Here is a 17,799-nt window from a genome sequence, read left to right on the forward strand (position 1 = left end):
TGAGCACCAATAATAACACGGTAACCATAATGTAGGTTTGTTTGACCTGAAGGAGTTATGCTCCAGTTGGCTTCATACTTTACATAAACTTTGGCAGATACTTGATGTGAATGTTGGTGCTGCAACTCATCCAAATAAACCTGTTTTGCATGTGAAAGCCTGGTTTTGTTTGAGCCTCTCATACATTTGTATGTTACCTTCACTGAGGAGCTAAATAAAAGTTGGTCTTTTCAGTCATTGGTGTACAACATGTAAAGGTTAAATGGGACAAGCAGTCTTGACTATTTTACTTACCAATACCAGATTGTGCCCTAGTTAATCACACTAAACAGTGTCGACACAGAATGCAGCTCAGTACCTAAAGATGCAATATGAGTTGATAAGGAACCAGGGATAAGACTCTTTGTCCTATTTTGGATTTTTCTTCTGATTTGTTCCCCCTTATTTTTAAAAGGGGCCATGTAGTTAATAAATCATGTAATGCAATGTAGCATTCTTTGCTCTTTTAACCTCATTTCTAAATCCAGCCCACATCTCAGGGGGATGTGTGCTCTATTACATCATAAACCGCCACATCGGGTTTTCTAAATACATGTTTCCTCCACTTTAAAAAACTTATTTTTTTTAAATCTCGGGTTGTTGTCCCCTTGTGCGCGTGTCCGCGGAGTCTCCTGCGCGTGTCCGCATTTCCATACAGGTGCGTCCGCGGCTCCGGTCCTCGTTTGACAGTCAAACGAACCGGCGGCGGCTTCTCCGCCCTGCGCATCCCGCATCCAGTCGCTACCGGAGAGGAGCGCAGAGGAGTGCCCCCCCCCACACACATACGCACACACACACACACACACACACACTCACACTCCTCCTCCTTCCTCCTCTTCCTCCTCCTGCACTGAAGCCGAACTCCTCTGCGGGGCAAACCACCTCCACCGACTCTCAGCTGCTGTTGTCCCCCGTCTGCACCTTCCTTCAGCCGGCTGCGCAGAACCATCGACCCGCGGTCCTCTCCGGTAGGCCTGACGGTAAGAGTGGTTGTTTGTTTTATATATATGTGTGTGTGTGTGTGTGTGGTGGGGGGGGGGGGGGGGGTTTATGTGTTTCCGTTGACACACAATCACGATCCAAATGCGTATGAAGCAACGTTTATTTTAGCGACGCGGGGACGAGCGGTGCTCGCTTCACATGCGCGCGCAGATGTTCACGTTAAAATAAAATAAAAAAAATTTAAAAGCGACTTCAATCTAAATGTCGGTTTCGGAGGTCGCAGCTCGAGATGTCCCAGATTTGCTGAGCGATGCGATGGAGGGTGACGTCACCGGAGGATGTTATAATTAAATGATGGAGGCCTTTTTATGGAACAGTAGCTGCTGGAGGGTGGAGGATGCTGGGAGGAGGAGGAGGAGGAGGAGGCTAACTGAGATCCGTTAAAAGGATGAAGAGGAGGAGGAGGAGGGAGATACAGTTTCCAGTTGAGAAGACGTAACTCTCTCTCTCTCCTCTCTCTCTCTCTCTCGCTCAGGGTGGGGCACACTATACAATAAGTACAGATACACCATCAGTGTACTTTGATTCTTAATCTCAAACCTGAGCGTTATGCAACAGCTCATTTCTATAAAACCTTTAAATTGTACTTCTATAGTTTCTATTTGTACTTTAGTGTTTCCATCTGGGGAACATGTACCTCCATTACCCTGTTGCTAAAATAAATACATGATGAATAGATCTTCATGAAGGTTATCATGTTCATTTTTATGTCTGTTATTCCTTAAATGATAAATAAATGTTCCTATAATTTAAAGTAGGTCAACAGCCTTGCACACTGGGGCGCCATGGCCTAAATAAATAATCTATATGGAATAACCACACGTAAAGATTATTTCTTTGTCGACTCCTCTGTGAATACTTGATGAAAAGTACATCATATTATTATTATATTATTCAGATTAATTTAAATTAGTATGTACTCGTTATTCTCAATTTATAAAATGCGATTCTATTGAAACGATAATTTATTAAAGTGGATTATTGTCCGCTTCACACACTAAAACTGGACAATTAAAACCTTCATGATGGATTTATTATAGTACTGTTGTATTAATATATATATATTTATATTTATTTAGGGCCCAAAGGGACTGACTACACGCTGTAAGGATCAATAATATAATTAACTCTGACTTTTCACTTTTAGTACTTTACAGACATATTACTTCAATACTTCAGTACTTTAGCCGTAGTAAAATATGAAATGACTTAAAAGGCGAACATGTTCCTTCTTTACGACGAACACGGACACGTTAGTTTTTTCAGAGTAAAGAGCAACATGTCAACTTAAAATAAAGAAAATCTTCTAAAATCTTACTGAGCAATTTTTCTTTGAAATGAAACAATACATTTATACTTTTATGACTCGATTTTTACAGATTCACATGTGTAAAATATTGACAGATTGAAGGTTTTTTGGTCTCTGCTGGCAAATAAAGAGTATTTCTACATTTATTAAAGATAAATAAATACATTTCCCTGACCCGGTGTGAGGTCCTGGGACATGGACGTCGTATGTCAACACATTTTAAAGCCCTCTGAGGCAAATCTGTGATATTGGGCGATACAAAATAAACTGAATTTAATTTATTTAAGGTTCCACGTCTTCCATCACATACACAGGTGTCAACACAAAGAAGACAGCATCCTTGTTGTGTATTTTTGTTGTTTATTTTATTCAGTTCATCATTGTAATACAATATTATTCTAAATAGTATACAAAACAGAAAGACTGAAAATGTGTAGGTAGAACCAATAATGCTTATATATTCCTATCCTAAATTATTCTTATCAAATAAATCAGATAATTAATATAAAATAAAGAAAAAGGAAATAAAAAATATATATATATTTACATATATATTTGTTTCTTCTTTTTTCTTAATTATTATATGTAAATATATATATGTATATGTAAATATATATATGTAAATGTACATATATACATCTATATTTATATATAGATGTATATATATATTCATATTTACATATATCTCCCATATACATACAGGACTGTCTCAGAAAATTAGAATATTGTGATGAAGTTCTTTATTTTCTGTAATGCAATTAAAAAAACAAAAATGTCATGCATTCTGGATTCATTACAAATCAACTGAAATATTGTGATTATGGCTTACAGCTTAAGAAAACTCAAATATCCTATCTCTAAATATTAGAATATCATGAAAAAGTATACTAGTAGGGTATTAAACAAATCACTTGAATTGTCTAATTAACTCGAAACACCTGCAAGGGTTTCCTGAGCCTTGACAAACACTCAGCTGTTATAAATCTTTTCTTTTACTTGGTCTGAGGAAATATTAAAATTTTATGATAGGATTTTAGAGTTTTCTTAAGCTGTAAGCCATAATCAGCAATATTAAAAGAATAAAAGGCTTGCAATATTTCAGTTGATTTGTAATGAATCCAGAATGCATGACATTTTTGTTTTTTTAATTGCATTACAGAAAATAAAGAACTTTATCACAATATTCTAATTTTCTGAGACAGTCCTGTACATTTCAATCACACTTATAACCCTAATTTTTTTATAAATAATCCTTTTGAAAAGCAAAGTTGACCATTCTTACATCCATTTCCATTTGATCTGTTCCATAATTAGACTCCTACAATAGAAATACATCTTCTTTTAGCCCCTTTTTTAGCTTTTTGAACAGTAAACTCACAAACATCATATTTACACTCATGCATTGAAAATCCTCCGTGAGTCCCCGTCGTCCCTGAAGGGGTTAAACGGCCCCCAGAAGCTTCATGCTTGTGGCCCCCGTGCAGCGATCTGACAGCAGCCGTCTCACTCTGACGTCATTTACTCGCAGGAACACGGAGAGAAAAAAATACAGATTCTTTTTAAAGCAAAACTGGTTTATTGAAGGCATCCGAACTGGGGGAGAAGAAACAACAAACTCCCATGATGCAACGCCACGACAACACGCGATATAAAAAATGACATTGTGCGTGTATAACCGTAGAAACCAAACGTCTCTTTGACAACAACACATTAGATCTTCATTTACACATATATATTTCTATGTAAAGTGTGTCTGAACTCGTGTGTGTGTGTGTGTGTGGACAGCAGAAGCATCATGGAGGAGTTAGACGTTCCACAGATGAGGAGAGAAGTAGAAAGCCTCCAGTACCAGCTGGCAATCAACAGAGAGAAATCCTCCATCACCGTCACTGAGTGAGTGTGCAACACACACACAAACACACACACACACACGAGGACCAGATTCATGCTTAGTGTGTTTTATTTCTCCAGGCTGGTGAAGTGGATCGAGGGTTGTGTTTGTGACGATCCATTTCTGAACCCTGAGCTGATGAGAGCCAACCCCTGGGTGGAGAAGGGCAAGTGTGTGATCCTCTAATGATCACACACACACACACACACACACGCACAAACATGCACACACAATCACGGCTGCACATAAACTAAAGAATCATGCACGCCCACGCACGCTGCACCAACTCACTCATTCTTCCCCCCTCCCCCCCTCTCTCACACACACACACACATATTATTGCAACTATCATGTTTATTTATTGGGAGACTCCTGAATGCTTTTAATTTATGTAGAGACGCCCGTGTCTTTGTGTGTGAGCGTGCAGCACTGAGTAGCTTTCTAGAAGTTTGTTTTCATGGACTGGTGGGAAATGTTCAACGCCACGTTTCTATTGGCTCTTTACACTGTCAATCAAAATAAAAGACTGTTTTGAATTTAACAGCTGGACTTTGGATTTATTGACGCATAACATACAGGTGTAGGGGTGTGTGTGTGTGTGTGTGTGTGTGTTACAGCAGTTCTCGGATGTAGACGTTGCGTCTGACAGCGTTGGACATGCCCTCGTTGAACCGGAACCACACGTCGCTGTTGCCCACCGCCGTTCCCATGGAAACGACTGGACACTTCTCACCTGCAGAGACGGACATTTTTATTTTCTATCAGAATCAGGTTTTAGTCTGCATCCACGTGCAAATATATATATATATAGTCATATTTATATATATGTATTTATATATATATACATTTATAAATGAATAAATATATATCCACATTTATAAAAATGAATAAATATATACATATATATACACATATATAAATATACATACATAGATATACACACATATATAAATATATATACACATATTTATAAAAATGAAAAAAGGTCAGACAAAGTTTACATGGCTTAAAAAAATAAAAATGTAAAATAAATGCCTGTTCGTCCTTAAAGCTCTTTTCAAGTGACCTCCTGACTAGTCAATCAATCTAACATGTAATTGATTAATCTCTCGCCGCAACTAACTAATTTTTTTCAGAAAATAATTAACCTGGCGATTAAAGTGAATTATGATGAAACATTTATTTATAGAGCACTTTAAGAGAGCAGAAGTGCTTCAAGTGAAAAGATAAAAACAGAGGAGAAGCTTAAAAACATACAAATGTCAGAAATCACAATTTCCCAAAAGCTAATTATTTTTTGTCTGAACCTCAATAAATATTCACTTTATTCATTTTCCTCGACGCCGAAGAAAACCGACAAACACAAATCACATTTCTAGAATCTTTTCGCACGACGTAAACCTTTAACAGATTGTCAAAACTGTCCCGGATTATTTTTGATCAACTAAATCTAATCTAATCCTCTAAAGAGAAAAAGTCACCACGTCCCCTACGTGAGGACGTGGAGCTCTCTCATTGGATGAGAGAACCCGAACACCTTTATCCTTCTTCATCTCACCCGCTTATCGGCTTTTGGCTCTCGGAACTTTTTTTTCCCCTTTCTTCTACGGACTCAAATAATCAATAATAAAAATGAGCATTAATTGGAGACCCACAGCGTGAGCGTCGCCGGACATCGGCGACTTTACTCGTCAATTCCGTCGACCGATGTTTTCACTCATCTCGCCACATTGGGGAACAATTGCAGATCCGCCTGTGAGACCCTCTCGGTTCAGTCCAGCCGTGGCTTTGATGAATAAAAGCTGTGACCTTGCGGTTGATCCCACTTTGACCTATAAAAGCAGCCTCAGCTCCGCTCTTCCATCCCATTGGTCCGTTTCAGTGACGAGGCGTTCAGGAACTTTCTCCCGGCTGAATCTCGGCGGATGTCGACGACCGAATAAAAAGAAAGCTCCGGGCGTTTGGAGTTGCGATGACAGGCGTCCTCTCTACCTGCGCACCTGTGAGCCGGCACTATGGGACGACCTTGACGTGGCCTTTAGCCGAATATTAGTAAAAACCTGTTTTTATGGCGCCAGTAGAAATATGATATGACAAAACATTGTGGAGGGAAATGCAGGAGCTGTTGACGGTCCGGGTCTCCCGGCTGCAGAGTGCTCTGAATCTGAAGTGTTGCGTAACACACATCAGTCATCACCTCAGTTTGGACCTAATGGGTTGTGTGTCCCCCCCCCCCCCCCTGAACAGCCTGTGGTCTCACAGGAAGTGGATACGTGGTCTCTACTGTACCTGTCACCGAGGTGGGCGGCGGTCTCGGGGGTCTGGGGGCAACGACGCGACCAAAGAAATCCACTTCCGGCTGCGAGACACGAGAGCGGGGGGTTAAATCGGGTCTGATTCTGAAATACTGTCCTCAATAAAAAGGAGGTCAATAACAACCAACACACACACACCATCTCTCATTAGCCTGGTTTCCCAGTTCCACCATGAGGGACTGTGCAGTGGCTTCTCATTATCCTCGTTCTGCCCTCCAGAGGTTCACTCTCTCTATTCCTGAACCACTCCGAGTGGAGAGGTGGTCAGTACCAACAGGTACTGGCTCCACCTGCAGGTGGATCCTCTCCTCCACTGGTCCTCCTCCTTTTATTAACGATGTTCCCCCACATGTTCACAGCCAAGGAGCATTTTTAATAATATGCAGCAGAGGGCCATCGGTCTGATTTAGAATAGATCAAATGAAGTTTATGAACTTATATTTAATTGAATATTTCTTAAATAACTATTTTTAATGGATATTAATTTAAAAAATATTTAGAAAAAAATTCAACGTACCCCCATTTGAGAACCACTGCTCTCCTCAAATAGGCGATTAAATAATCAATAAGGTAAAAAATAAATTTTCAAAAAGGCAGAAATTGCCAGGCTCTAACATTTATTTTTATATCTTTTATTTATTTGTTTAAATAAGTGCTGACTAACATCTATGGTGTGGGTATTTTATTGCTTAAAATGCGCACGTGTATACATATTCTACGAGTACAAAAAAAATGCATTTAATAACTTCACAAATCAAATGGCATTAAAATAAAAAAGCTACATAAACTGAATATTGAAAGACACATTAATGACATTCAGAGCATTAATGTGGGATAATAATGTGCCGTGTATAGATGTGGTGGAGTAATGTCTCGCTCTCCGTTCCCCTGGGGATTTGTAGATAAAAATTAATCTGTGATCATTAAAAAATAATTAATAATTAAAATGTGGCCATGTTGATCATCTCAAACATATTGAGGGTGAAATATGTCAAGAACTAATTTGAGCTCCATTTTCTGCAAAAAGACGTGGTGATCTACATTGTTATTATCTTATCCTGTGTGTGTGTGTGTGTGTGTGTGTGTCTCACCCTGATCTCCACGGTGGTCTGCTTGACGATGGTCTCCAGCCTCTGCTGGTGGTTCCTGGTGGACGTGGGGCCGGCGCTCTTCTTCTCGACCTCTCGTTGCTGAGCAGGCGACAGACACGTTGATACTCTGACCTCGTGGCCGACGGCCACGCCGAGAATAATAATCCTGAAAACAACCGGCGCGTCTCACCGCCGGAGGGTTCCGCTGCAGCATCAGCCGCTCGGCTCTCCTCATCTTCTCCTGCTCCATCTCTCTGCTCACGGTCTGTTTGGCCTGGTAGGTCAGCTGGCGGCGCGGCGGCAGACCCGGGAACCTCACCACCTCCTCGATACGCCTGCACACACACACACACACACACACACACACACACACCAGGTGTTAAGGGAATTATCTCTCTAAGCCTCTATGGACAAGAGCAGTGACCTTCAACACCCCAGGAAACACACGTCTGCCCTGCATGTGTCCAGATGCAACATACAGTAGAGTGCAGATGTGTGTGTGTGTGTGTGTGTGTACTCACGGCTCCAGGATGTATGTGTACTGCCCCTCAGGCGTGCGGTCCTGCCTGTATGAGAGGTTGTATGCCAACATGGTGTTGATGAGCTCGTGCATTTGCTCCTTCTCTCTGCTGCTGAACAGCTGTGGATTCACCTGAGAAGAGAAACACACACACACACACACACACACACACACACACACACACACACACACACACACACACACACACACACACACACACACACACACACACACACACACTTCAAGATTACATGTTATACAATGCATTTAATGTTTTATGAAGCCCCAACCGTGCCTATTTATAACCTTTAGTGCACACACACACAGCGAGGATGAGGGCAGTGTGAGTCTATTACGTCACATGACTTTCCTCCAACACAGCCTGAGGAGTTTGATGCCACCCACACACACACACACATTCATTCATTCATTCATTCATTCATTAAGGATGCAATAAAAGGAAACCGTCCACATTTAAGATGGAAATAAATACTTTGAAATACTTTTTTCAAAGAGTATACATCCCATCAACCAAAACTGGCCTCTAAATATTAGAGAAATAAGAGAAATTGCGAATTAAATCATAGTTTTGTTCATTTCACACTGCATTTTAATACCATTACATATATACACACCCACCCACACACACACACACCCACACACGTTTACTGAACACGGTTTTTCATACCGGCCGTAGTTTGGGACAGATGATGTCGAGGAGAAGTGTGAGAACGTCGAGGGACAGGCTGAGGTGGCTGATCCTGGTTCTGATGCATGCTGGGATGTCGGCCAACATGGCGGACAGCGTGTTCCTGCTGCTGAGCAGCCGGGAGGAGGCCTGGAGGACACAATCACCTCAGCTGTTATCGTCGACACTAAACATCGTATATCGTGTTTAATATTTGTTTCAATTTGCCAATCAATGTAATTTGCAGTGTTTCTTCATCATCCTCATCATCAGGCGCACGTAGCCGAGGCGTACCTCGTGCTGGCTGTGGGGATAGCTGATGCGGGGCACGTGCGCGTGGGCAAACAGGAAGTGGAATGTGACGGACAGGAAGGGCAGGTATCTCATCAGGGAGAAGTTCTGCCCGTGCATGATCACGTGGTTCAACCTGTCCGAGAACGCCAGCCAGTCCAGGGCCTCGCACACGCTCTGCAGGTTGGGGTCCCTCACGCGCATCGACAGGTAGTTTTCATACAGACCCTGGAAGGGGAAGAGGCCGCGTGTCAAGAGACATCATGATGTCATCAACTATGAACGTCTGGCTCTCCTCGACTGTGGAACGCTTTAGGATGAAAGTTAAATATCTCGTTACCTGGGAGACCTTCTCAAACTCTCCACTGGAGGAAGCCAAGTGCAGAATGTGCTGGAACCTCTGAGCTCCGCCTCCTGAGCCCGGAGCCTCGTCTAAGCCCTCGCCGATACGTTTCCTGAAAGAACACACGATGTTTAGTCCACGTGTATTGAGTGAGGACCGATAAGCAGAGAGAGAGAGAACAGATAAGATGGTGAAGTACGAGATGAGATTGTGTCGAGTTGACATTTGCCTGTTTTGCCTTTTTTCATTAAAATGATTTTATTATCTCGCGATGAGCTCGTTTCCTTGATGCTCGCTGATCAAAGTACAAAATAAAAGCCTCTCACAGACCAGAGAACGGACTTTAAAGACGTCGTTAACCACACACAGAACAGACTTTAAAACCTGGTTTCATGACCATACTTATGAAAAAATATAAATTAAAACCTCGTTTTAAAAAGCACGGGAATTTATTAACACGCGTTAGTCAAACCCAGATAAAAGGCAGAGAATGGATGGCCCAAATGAAAAGAAGCAAAGATCCACATATTTTATATAAAGTAAAAGGTCTGCAACTGGGGATTTTAGATAAGATAAAGACTTTTGTAAAACCTTGTTTTAACTTAATACCTTTATTTAATAGGAAATTTAAATCAATGCATTTGAAGGCTTTTCAAGACCTACAGGTACCCCTAGAAATTCACATTTTAGATCCACATATTTGATATAAAGTCAAAAGGTCTGGAACACTATAATAATGCCAATACCAATGTTAATAAACTGGGGATTTTAGACAAGATGAAGACCTTTGTATATCATCGTTTTAACTTAATACATTTTTGAAAATAGGAAAGTTTAGTTTGAGTCAACTTACAAAACAGTCGTGAACCCCTATGAACATAACACTGCACCGAGGTGGGAGCACCTCATGAGAATCTAATATTTTGCTTTTCAATACGTCCGAGTAAACGTGGACTTTGGCCGCCTCGAGTAATTGAGGCGGCCAAACCAAAATAAGTTCACGGAACCATCCGGTGAGGCGTGCTGCACCGTTTTGTCCGCTGCAACTGGAAGATGCCCTGCCACAGGTGGAACAAGCCCTTGTTCTGGTCCTTCTGCCCCACGGAGACGGACTGGATGGTCTTGGAGTTCACCTGCTTGTGGCCGCGGCTGTGGAGGAACTGTGCAGACGAGTATACAATTAAACTGTATATTACCGCTCATGCAACACACACACACACACACACACACATCTTTACAGGGATGCCAACCCACCTGCAGTGTGTTGATGCAAGACCGGATGTCGTTGTCGGCCTTCTCACACAGCGACAGCAGAGTGCCCCTGTCCACCTTCATCCCCTGCTGGACGGCAATCTGGGAACAAAATCTCAACGTAAAGTCGAGTGATCACAAATGTGTGTGTGTGCTTGTGTGTGCTTGTGTGTGTGTGTGTGTGTGTGTGTGCGTGTGCGCTGACCTCTCCCAGTCTCTGTGTGAGGCGGGAGGGTTGAGTCTGAGGGAAAACCAGGAGGAAGGCCTGCAGCCGGAGCGGTCTGAGAGCTGGACCATATCTAAAAGAAAGGAAAGAGGAAATTAGATTATGGATTAAAAGGAAACACAAAATCGCTGCTTTACAATCTCTCTCCTCCCACGGTCCGTCTCACAGGTCGTTGCAGATGCAGATGATGGGTCGAAGCAGGATGGACTCCTTCTTCTTCTTCTTCGTCTTCTTCTTGGCGGTCTCCGCCCCGGCCTCCCCGGCGTGTCTGTCTTTCCTGTTCAGGGCCGCCAACAGGATGTTGATGGTCGCCTGTCGAAGACCAAAACAAACACTAATGACGTGAACTGACGTAGTTTAAACGCGGTCAGATTGTTTAGAGCGTCCGACGCGTACCGCGGGCGCTCCGTCGATCTCGTCGATGATGAGGCAGTTGGGCCGCTCGTTGGACCCCAACACGGACTTCATCTGCGTCGCCGTGTCGATGCGTTTCTGGAACACCTCGGCGCTGCGATCGTCACTGCAGGAACACAACAGGAGGAGCCAACGGGGTCATAACAGGGTCACAACGGGGTCACAACGGGGTCACAATGTGGTTACAACAGGGTCACAAGGTGGTTACAACGGGGTCATAACAGGGTCACAACGGGGTCACAACAGGGTCACAACGGGGTCACAACGTGGTCACAATGTGGTTACAATGGGGTCATAACGGGGTCACAATGTGGTCACAATGGGGTCATAACAGGGTCACAACGGGGTCATAACAGGGTCACAACGTGGTCACAATGTGGTTACAATGGGGTCATAACAGGGTCACAACGGGGTCAACAGGGTCACAACGGGGTCACAACGGGGTCACAACGGGGTCACAATGTGGTTACAATGGGGTCATAACAGGGTCACAACGGGGTCACAACGGGGTCACAACAGGGTCACAACAGGGTCACAACGGGGTCACAATGGGGTCATAACAGGGTCACAACGGGGTCATAACAGGGTCACAACGTGGTTACAATGGGGTCATAACAGGGTCACAATGGGGTCACAATGGGGTCATAACAGGGTCACAACGGGGTCATAACAGGGTCACAACGGGGTCACAATGTGGTTACAATGGGGTCACAACAGGGTCACAAGGTGGTCACAACGGGGTCACAACAGGGTCACAACGGGGTCACAACAAGGTCACAACGGGGTCACAACGGGGTCACAACAGAGTAACAACAGGGTCACAACGGAGTAACAACAGGGTCACAACAGGGTCACAACGGGGTCACAACAGGGTCACAACGGAGTCATAACAGGGTCACAACGGGGTCACAACGGGGAGTCACAACAGGGTCACAACGTGGTCACAACGGGGTCACAACGGGGTCACAACGGGGTCACAACAGGGTCACAACGGGGTCACAACAGGGTCACAATTGGGTCACACCGTGGTCACAACAGGGTCACAACGGGGTCACAACGGGGTCACAACGGGGTCCCGGTCTACGATGCGCCGCTACTATTGGTGTCATTTTTAAAATATTTGGTCTTGCTAACCTGGCATTGATTTCCACCACGTTGTACCCAGCATGCTTTGCGATTACATGGGCCAGGGTGGTCTTTCCCAAACCTGGAGGACCAGACAACAAGGCCACCTGGAGAAAAGAACAAAGTAAATGAGATCTGAGAAAAACTAGAAGGTCGTTAAACTGTAAATTGCACCGACAGGAATGTGGAGGTGTGGTTCACCTTGAATTTGGGTCGTTTGTACTGGTCCAGTTCGGCCTCCAGTAGCTCCTCCGTCACCTCGACCTTGCTCTTGAAGCGGTTTGGATTCTGATTGGGTTGATTGGACTGATTGGATTGATAGGGTTGATTGGATTGATAGGGTCGATAGGGTTGATTGGATTGATAGGGTCGATAGGGTTGATTGGGTTTGAATGACCTCTGGTTGGGGGCCGGCTGAGGGCGAGCAGGCCGGGTCTTCCTCTCTCTTCCGAAGACGACGGTGTCCCAAAGTTTCAACCACTTGAGCAGACAGCGGTTGGTGAACTGCAAAGAAACGACAACACAGCCGGCATCAGAGCCAGACACTCAAATCGCTTCTTTAGTGGGATTTAATAGTGTCGTTGTTGGTTTTTAGTGTGTTTTAATCCTACATGTTGTATTATAAACATGCACAGTGCACCCCTCTACTAACTTTTGCAATGCTGTTTAGCTATTGGCTGATGTGGAGCCAGGTGACCCCGCCCCCCTCCTATAAAACCTACATCTCCTGAGTGCAGAGAGAAGTGGATTGTCAAATAGTAACCATTACCCTTGTGTTGGTCACCATAACACACGCTTAGCAAACCATAATAACAGTGAGCATGTTAAAAGGCTAATGGTTATTAAAAAACAGTGAATCCGGCAACAATGTCATTAAAGTATCGTACTGCTGAATAACAGAATCCTTAAAAAATAATGTCTTTAGTGCACATGAAAGACGAGCGTTGCACTTCAGCAGGAGCTCTGGGCTTTAGTTACGCTTTCTAAGAGCTTCCATCCACTCAGAGTGTGTGTGTGTCCACACACACAGAGGCACACAACGTGTCTTACATCATCACTGAGCAGCTCCGTGTAGTGTCGGGGGGAGAATCTGTCCACCCAGAGTCGAGAGGTGCGTCCCTCGGCGTCTTGAGGATCGTCGTTCTCCTCCTCTTCGACGAGCACGTCGTTCACGCCGCTGCAAGGTGACAAGTTAAAAGAAAATACGTCACCGTGTGATCGCGACGTGACGGCGTGGCGGAGAGACGGACGGGGAGCTACCTGGCGTGCCGATCTGCGAGGTGCTGAGATTCTTCTATGACCTGCTGGAGGCGCTGCAGGAAGGAAAGAGAAGGAAACTAACCAAACTTGCAATTTCAACGGCCTGAGAGTTCACAAAATATCTGCATCTGTTGATCTGAAGGTTCGTAAACACCCAACGACAATCACTGACTCCACACACTGAAGAGGGTCATTCATGCATTTCATTTTAGTGTTTAAATCATCAGCTTAAATCATCTTTTTTATTATTATTAATGAATATACAGTATGTCTTAGTATTACTGAATCTCAGTATATACATTTGGGTATATATGTCTTAGTATTACTATTCTCAGTATATATATTTGGGTATATATGTGTGTATATATGTCTTAGTATTACTAGATCTCAGTATATATATATTTGGGTATATATGTGTGTATATGTCTTAGTATTACTAGATCTCAGTATATATATGTGTGTATATATGTCTTAGTATTACTAGATCTCAGTATATATATATTTGGGTATATATGTGTGTATATATGTCTTAGTATTACTAGATCTCAGTATATATATGTGTGTATATATGTCTTATTATTACTAGATCTCAGTATATATATTTGGGTATATATGTGTGTATATACAGTATGAATAACACATTTCAAGTTATAGGCTTCTCTCATATTAAAATTTCAAATATTTGCTCATTTTCCCAGGTAAGTAAACATTGTTTTGTATAAGAAATGTAAAAAATGCATATTTATTTATTCATTTAATGCAGATCCACTCGTATGAAAATGGTCGTTTCGTTTCTCCGCATTTGGTTGATCGTGATGGAATGTTTGGATTTAGGAAAACATAAATTAAATTAAATCAATATAAGAACCGGCAGAATATTCACCAACAGCAGCAGCCTGGTCACTCACCCTCTCTGCCTCTTGCTCCCTCAACACGTCTATCGGCACCGTCAGCAGCCCCAGTGCACCCTGGGAGTTTGTTACCGATCTGCAGTCCGCCACCTGGAGACACGCATATAAACGCGTGTATTTAATGGACGATGTGTCAGTATTGAGGAGGAACTGCTGCCAGAAGGAAGCCTGCTGTGTAACGCTCAACATGTGGGAGGAGCTTGACCTTTCTGCCCGTGTCTTCCGTCTGTCGGAGGTAGACTCGACTCCCCGAGGAGTTGGTGACACTGATGTACTCGCCCTCCAGCGGAGGCCGCTTGAGCACACGCAGCGAGGCCGCCGGCGCCGCCGTGGGAGGTCGCCACGGCGACTCTGGGATGGCAGCAAAGCCGCTTATATCCAACACTTCTGGGATTGACCTAAAAAAGAAAATCATGTATTGTTAAATCAATCAAAAGTGTATCGCAATGTTACGCTTTTAGATTTCTACTTTTTGTCTGAGCAGCTATGAAAATTTGTCAGAAAAACTGAAAATCCTCAGATTTTACAGGTTGCATTGAGCAAACTTTTGGTATTCTGACTCGATAAATGTATTACTAATCTAATTACCACAATTGTAATCGACTGTTTCCCTGTGAATAGAGGGGGTGATTTCAGTATGGAAACAAGGAAAACCACCAGAATGCAAATTATATTGTTTAAAATGTTTTAAAAAGGCAGATAAAAGAGATTTTTCAAAAAGACAGTTCAATAACACACAGGTGACACGTCACCAGCTGCAGCTCTCAGGTAAGTACATGCTTTCATGTCTCCATATATGGCATGTTTCATCCTTTTTGATGTGTTGCTTTGAAGTGCCTCGTATTTGTTTTTGGATTCGAGCATCTCCCTTTTGCAAAAAAAAAAATGTATCGTCTTTTAAAATGTTCTATATTCCCAATAAAGCAGGAGATTTAAAGCAAGTGTAAAAAGATCAAACGCGCAAAAGCATGGGCCTTCTCCTGACGTCCTCCACTCCCACCGTGCTCCCCTACCTGCGGCCGCGAGGCGACTCGTACTGCTCCGGCGAGGACGGCGGCGTGATGTCATCGCTCTGGGACGGGGCTCTGCTCTCTCGAGTCGGCAGAGAGTTGAAAAGCCGCTTGACGACTCCCGCTTCCTGCTTCCTGCGCTTCGCTTTTGGGGCTGCGGGTGCAAAGTCGGAACTTAAAGGGAACAAAACTCACAACGACCGTCAAAACGCAGCGAGGACAAAAGATGGCGGTGAACTCACTGGTGGGCAGAGCGTGCAGCGGGAGCTCCACATCAGCAGTGTTGCTTTCTGGGCCTCGATTCTGACGTCTCCCCAGGTTGGAAGATTCCTCTGAGCCATTCAAGAAAAGACAGATGCATGTAATTAATGCGATTATGGTGATGCGCTGGTTTTGTGATGAATTTGGATGCACATGAACTCAAATATGATTCACAAGACATTAAATACAAGTGTGCAAGGGTATATGTGATAAATAAATATTTCTCCAACTTTAAAACTAAGAGGCAGAGGAGGTCTGCAGACTGGTCATATATATATACAGGACTGTCAGAAAAAATTATATTGTGTTGATAAAGTTTTATTTTTTGTATTGCATTAAAAAAAAAAAAAAATCATGCATTCTGGATTCATTACAAATCAACTGAAATATTGCAAGCCTTTTATTCTTTTAATATTGCTGATTATGGCTTACAGCTTAAGAAAACTCTAAAATCCTATCTCATAAAATTTTAATATTTCCTCAGACCAAGTTAAAAAAAAGATTTATAACAGCTGAGTGTTTGTCAAGGCTCAGGAAACCCTTGCAGGTGTTTCGAGTTAATTAGACAATTCAAGTGATTTGTTTAATACCCTACTAGTATACTTTTTCATGATATTCTAATATTTAGAGATAGGATATTTGAGTTTTCTTAAGCTGTAAGCCATAATCAGCAATATTAAAAGAATAAAAGGGCTTGCAATATCAGTTGATTTGTAATGAATCCCCAGATGCACATTTGTTTTGTTTTTTTAATTGCATTACAGAAAATAAATTACTTCATCACAATATTCTAATTTTCTGAGACAGTCCTGTATATATATCACTGAATTAGAATTATGGATGCACCAATGTGTACATTACTTCAATGTTGCAGCTCGTAACAGGTGGAGCTTATTATAACACACATTAATATATATTAACACACACATTAAATATATATAAATTACCACACACATTAAATATATTACCACACATTAAATATATATATTAACACACACATTAAATATATTAACACACACATTAAATATATATAAATTACCACACATATTAAATATATTAACACACACATTCAATATATATATTAACACACACATTACATATATATATTAACACAGACCGTAAACATATATATACATATATATAAATAATCAACTGACACCGTATAAATATATATATTTGTAAATAAAGGCGTCAGTTGATTTATTTTGTGTATTATTAGTTTGCAAATAAAATGTCAAATGTTTAGTAATAAACATTACAGTATTTCCCACTGCAGTAGAGTAAAAGTATGAAGTAAAATTAGCAGAGAAATAGATGCACTCAAGTAATTAAAGTACAAGTACGGTACCTCACAATTGTACTTAAATGCAGTACTTGAGTAATAGTAGCCTACTTCGTAAAACTCTACCGGTTTGTCCTAGAAGTTTGTGATGAAGTTAGGTTCAGAGGTCAGGGGTGAAAGGGGCGGGGCTTAATTTCGCGGTTAAACCCTAAGAAACGTCCGTTGGTAACGTCCTGCGCCGCGTTGAGCTAACGGCTCCCCTCCGACGCTCACCTCCTTCCAGCTGCGCCAACGCGTCCAGCTCGTCGGCGAACTGGTCCTCGAATTCGTCCTGGATCTCGAACAGCTCGTCGTATTCGTCCATTACGGCGCACGAGACGACCGGCGACACGGAAATGTGTTTAATCTGAAAACAGACGCACTTTGCGCATTTAATATTCAACTTCGCGACTCCAGCAGCCGCTTTGAAGGAGAAGCAGATTTCCCGGCAATTTTGTTGTTGTCAAGCATCACTTCCGGGTTACGCTTCTTCGTCTTCTTCTTCGTGTGTAGATGTTGTCAGTGTGGAGA

At 42.5% G+C, this 17,799-nt stretch overlaps 2 protein-coding genes across 4 annotated transcripts; one reads left to right on the forward strand and one right to left on the reverse strand.

The window, feature by feature from the left end:
• Window positions 1-808: 808 nt before the first annotated feature.
• Window positions 809-4,782, forward strand: LOC130190491 (guanine nucleotide-binding protein G(I)/G(S)/G(O) subunit gamma-13-like). Of its 3 annotated transcripts, none has more exons than XM_056409926.1 (3): window positions 809-1,019; window positions 4,136-4,243; window positions 4,322-4,782. In XM_056409926.1, the coding sequence occupies exons 2-3, from the start codon at window positions 4,146-4,148 to the stop codon at window positions 4,425-4,427; spliced, it is 204 nt and encodes a 67-aa protein (XP_056265901.1). In that variant the 5' UTR covers window positions 809-1,019; window positions 4,136-4,145; the 3' UTR covers window positions 4,428-4,782. The 3 variants fall into 3 exon arrangements, with proteins under 3 accessions (XP_056265901.1, XP_056265903.1, XP_056265902.1); XM_056409928.1 differs by having other exon boundaries at window positions 810-1,019; window positions 4,139-4,243; XM_056409927.1 differs by lacking the exon at window positions 809-1,019 and having other exon boundaries at window positions 3,571-4,243.
• Window positions 4,755-17,725, reverse strand: chtf18 (CTF18, chromosome transmission fidelity factor 18 homolog (S. cerevisiae)). The gene is made up of 22 exons (XM_056409924.1): window positions 17,503-17,725; window positions 15,929-16,018; window positions 15,690-15,840; window positions 14,882-15,074; window positions 14,674-14,766; window positions 13,766-13,818; window positions 13,556-13,682; window positions 12,707-13,009; window positions 12,515-12,612; window positions 11,363-11,486; window positions 11,133-11,278; window positions 10,946-11,039; window positions 10,744-10,842; window positions 10,519-10,649; window positions 9,487-9,601; window positions 9,150-9,374; window positions 8,856-9,005; window positions 8,169-8,299; window positions 7,838-7,982; window positions 7,648-7,746; window positions 6,531-6,600; window positions 4,755-4,974 (listed from the first exon to the last, which is right to left on the reverse strand). Exons 1-22 carry the CDS (start codon window positions 17,591-17,593, stop codon window positions 4,853-4,855), a joined length of 2,850 nt encoding a protein of 949 aa, XP_056265899.1. The 5' UTR covers window positions 17,594-17,725; the 3' UTR covers window positions 4,755-4,852.
• Window positions 17,726-17,799: the final 74 nt, after the last annotated feature.

This window comes from Pseudoliparis swirei, chromosome 24 (genome assembly GCF_029220125.1).
Source record: "Pseudoliparis swirei isolate HS2019 ecotype Mariana Trench chromosome 24, NWPU_hadal_v1, whole genome shotgun sequence".
In the NCBI taxonomy this organism is placed as follows: Eukaryota; Metazoa; Chordata; class Actinopteri; order Perciformes; family Liparidae; genus Pseudoliparis; species Pseudoliparis swirei.

Excerpts from the sequence above, each read along its gene's own strand:
- chtf18 (XM_056409924.1), bottom strand. The coding sequence starts at position 17,593 with ATGGACGAATACGACGAGCTGTTCGAGATCCAGGACGAATTCGAGGAC. Across the intron at positions 15,841-15,928 it reads GCTGCACGCTCTGCCCACCA|CCCCAAAAGCGAAGCGCAGG; the intron begins GTGAGTTCACCG and ends TTGCACCCGCAG. Across the intron at positions 9,602-10,518 it reads CAGTTGCAGCGGACAAAACG|GAAACGTATCGGCGAGGGCT; the intron begins GTGCAGCACGCC and ends GTGTTCTTTCAG.
- LOC130190491 (XM_056409926.1), top strand. The coding sequence starts at position 4,146 with ATGGAGGAGTTAGACGTTCCACAGATGAGGAGAGAAGTAGAAAGCCTC. Across the intron at positions 4,244-4,321 it reads TCCTCCATCACCGTCACTGA|GCTGGTGAAGTGGATCGAGG; the intron begins GTGAGTGTGCAA and ends TTATTTCTCCAG.